The sequence below is a fragment of the Malurus melanocephalus genome, unplaced genomic scaffold (genome assembly GCF_030028575.1).
Source record: "Malurus melanocephalus ecotype Western Australia unplaced genomic scaffold, MMel_1.1 scaffold_96, whole genome shotgun sequence".
NCBI lineage: Eukaryota > Metazoa > Chordata > Aves > Passeriformes > Maluridae > Malurus > Malurus melanocephalus.
Window position 1 is genome coordinate 1,235,974 of NW_026623328.1, and position 2,312 is coordinate 1,238,285.

The 2,312-nt window shown below is 64.6% G+C and overlaps 1 protein-coding gene across 1 annotated transcript in view; it reads left to right on the top strand.

Annotated features, from left to right (window-relative positions):
* The window catches only part of ISL2 (ISL LIM homeobox 2), a 3,278-nt gene extending 1,849 nt beyond the window's left edge, over positions 1-1,429 (top strand). Inside the window, exons 2-5 of the mRNA XM_057368763.1 lie at positions 25-420; positions 531-814; positions 913-1,083; positions 1,215-1,429. Of these exons, the coding sequence (XP_057224746.1) occupies positions 25-420; positions 531-814; positions 913-1,083; positions 1,215-1,331 (968 nt within the window). The 3' untranslated portion in view covers positions 1,332-1,429. The remainder of the gene's footprint in view (positions 1-24; positions 421-530; positions 815-912; positions 1,084-1,214) is intronic.
* The last annotated feature ends 883 nt before the right edge of the window (positions 1,430-2,312 follow it).

A 2,312-nucleotide genomic window follows, 5' to 3' on the forward strand; every position in this document is an offset into this window, starting at 1 on the left:
CAAAACAACCCACACCCGAAAAAGCACAAAAGCCCCTTAAATCCCCCGACTTTCCCCCAACGAAAACCCGACTCTCGGCTGCTGCCTGTCCCCGCGGCACTGCCTGGAGCGGCCCCGACGGCGCGGCCGATGGCCCTGACGGCGCGTCGTGTCCCCGCAGGCTCTTCGGCATCAAGTGCGCCCAGTGCCGGGCGGCGTTCAGCAGCAGCGACCTGGTGATGCGCGCCCGCGACCACGTCTACCACCTGGAGTGCTTCCGCTGCGCCGCCTGCGGCCGCCAGCTCCTGCCCGGCGATCAGTTCTGCCTGCGAGAGCGCGACTTGCTCTGCCGCGCCGACCACGGGCCACCCCCCGACGGCACCGCCGCCCGCGGGCCGCGCAGCCCCGCTCTGCCGCCGGCCGCCGGCGCGCACCTCGCAGGTACCGGCTCCCCGTCGGGGCGGGCGGCGGGGCGGGGGGGGTGTCTGGGGGGCTGCGGCGGGCGGGCGGGGAACGGCGCTGACAGTGCGCGCCCTCCCTGCCCGCCGCAGAGCCGGTGCCCGGGAGGCCGCCCGCCCCACGGCCGCCGGCGCACAAGGCAGCGGAGAAGACCACCCGCGTGCGGACGGTGCTGAACGAGAAGCAGCTGCACACGCTGCGGACCTGCTACGCTGCCAACCCGCGCCCCGACGCCCTGATGAAAGAGCAGCTAGTGGAAATGACGGGGCTCAGTCCCCGAGTCATCCGCGTCTGGTTCCAGAACAAGCGCTGCAAGGACAAGAAAAAGTCCATCCTCATGAAGCAGCTCCAGCAGCAGCAGCACAGCGACAAGACGGTGAGCGCCCGCCCGCCCCGCCGGGGAGGGAGATGTGGGTGGGGGCTCGGGCCGGCGGGTTCGGGCGGCAATCGCGCTGAATCCCCGTGTGCCCGTAGAGTCTGCAGGGCCTCACCGGGACGCCGCTGGTGGCCGGCAGCCCCATCCGCCACGAGAGCGCCGTGCAGGGCAGCGCCGTGGAGGTCCAGACCTACCAGCCGCCCTGGAAGGCGCTCAGCGAGTTCGCCCTGCAGAGCGATCTGGAGCAGCCCGCCGCCTTCCAGCAGCTGGTGAGCCGCGCCGGGCCGTCCGTCGGGCCGCAGGGGGAGGGCACACCCCGGCCCGCCGGGCTCGGGCGCTGAGGAGGGGGGACGGGGCAGGGGGCGACCGCGGCGGGCCCTCACCGCCGCTGCTCCCTCAGGTTTCCTTCTCCGAGTCCGGCTCCTTGGGCACATCCTCCGGCAGCGACGTGACCTCGCTGTCCTCCCAGCTCCCCGACACCCCCAACAGCATGGTGCCCAGCCCGGCCGAGACGTGAGGCGGCCTGGCCGCTCGCCGCCGCGGGACCTCCGCATGCCTGCGCTCCCTGCATGAGACACCCGGCCCCGGGCCGCTCCCAGAGCGCCGGACAAACGCCTTTGTTTTTTAATTATTCTTATTTAAAAACAAACAAAAAAAATGTTACTGACGGCCAAAAAAGCACCGGGATCCTCGCTGCCTTCACCAGACCGGAGAGAGAGCCCCAGCCCTGGTTATTTCGTTGTTTTGGGTTTTTTTCCCTGCGGATTTCGATGTTTTTTTTCCCCAAAGAAACGCGGATTTCCCCGCCGRAGCCCGGCACGGTGACAGGCTGCTTCGCTCGCAGCTTGTGCTGGGGACGGTTTTTCCTCCCTTTTTGAAAGGGAAAAATTAAAAAACAAAAAATCTGCAAAAGGGGGAGAGATTCCTCCGGCGTGCGGCCGCGGAGCCGGCCTGGACCTTCCTCCGCGGAGTAGCGCCGTCCAGCCTCATCTCACACCGATGCCTCTCCCGGGCCGCGGCGCCCGGCCCCGCACGATCGCTGGAAAAACGGGACACGGAAACGAGACTTTTTAACGGGAAAACCAGTACTAATAATGTTAAGTTATCAATGGACGAAGGACGGATTATTGCGCCTTTAACGATCAAAAGTAAGTTATTGTTATTTATTGTCAGAGTCAGCGGTTGAATAGTGGGATTAAATATTTTGGACTTAATAAAAAAAAAAAAAAAAAAAAAAAAGAAACCAACAATGGATTTAAACGAAAAAAAGCAAAAACAAATTAAAAAATATTGCGGGAGGGCGGCGAAAGGCTCCCCGGGCGCGGAGTGGCGCGGCCGTCCGGATTGGGAGTGCAACAAAGCGGGTCGGGACGGGCACAACCCCGGCTTCTCCCGCACGGCCTCACCGCACCGCGCTAATCGCCTTTCAGAACCGGGGCCGCTTATTTATAGCGGAGAGGCGGAGCGCAGGTTTCCCTTTCGGAGTAGCCCSCAGGCT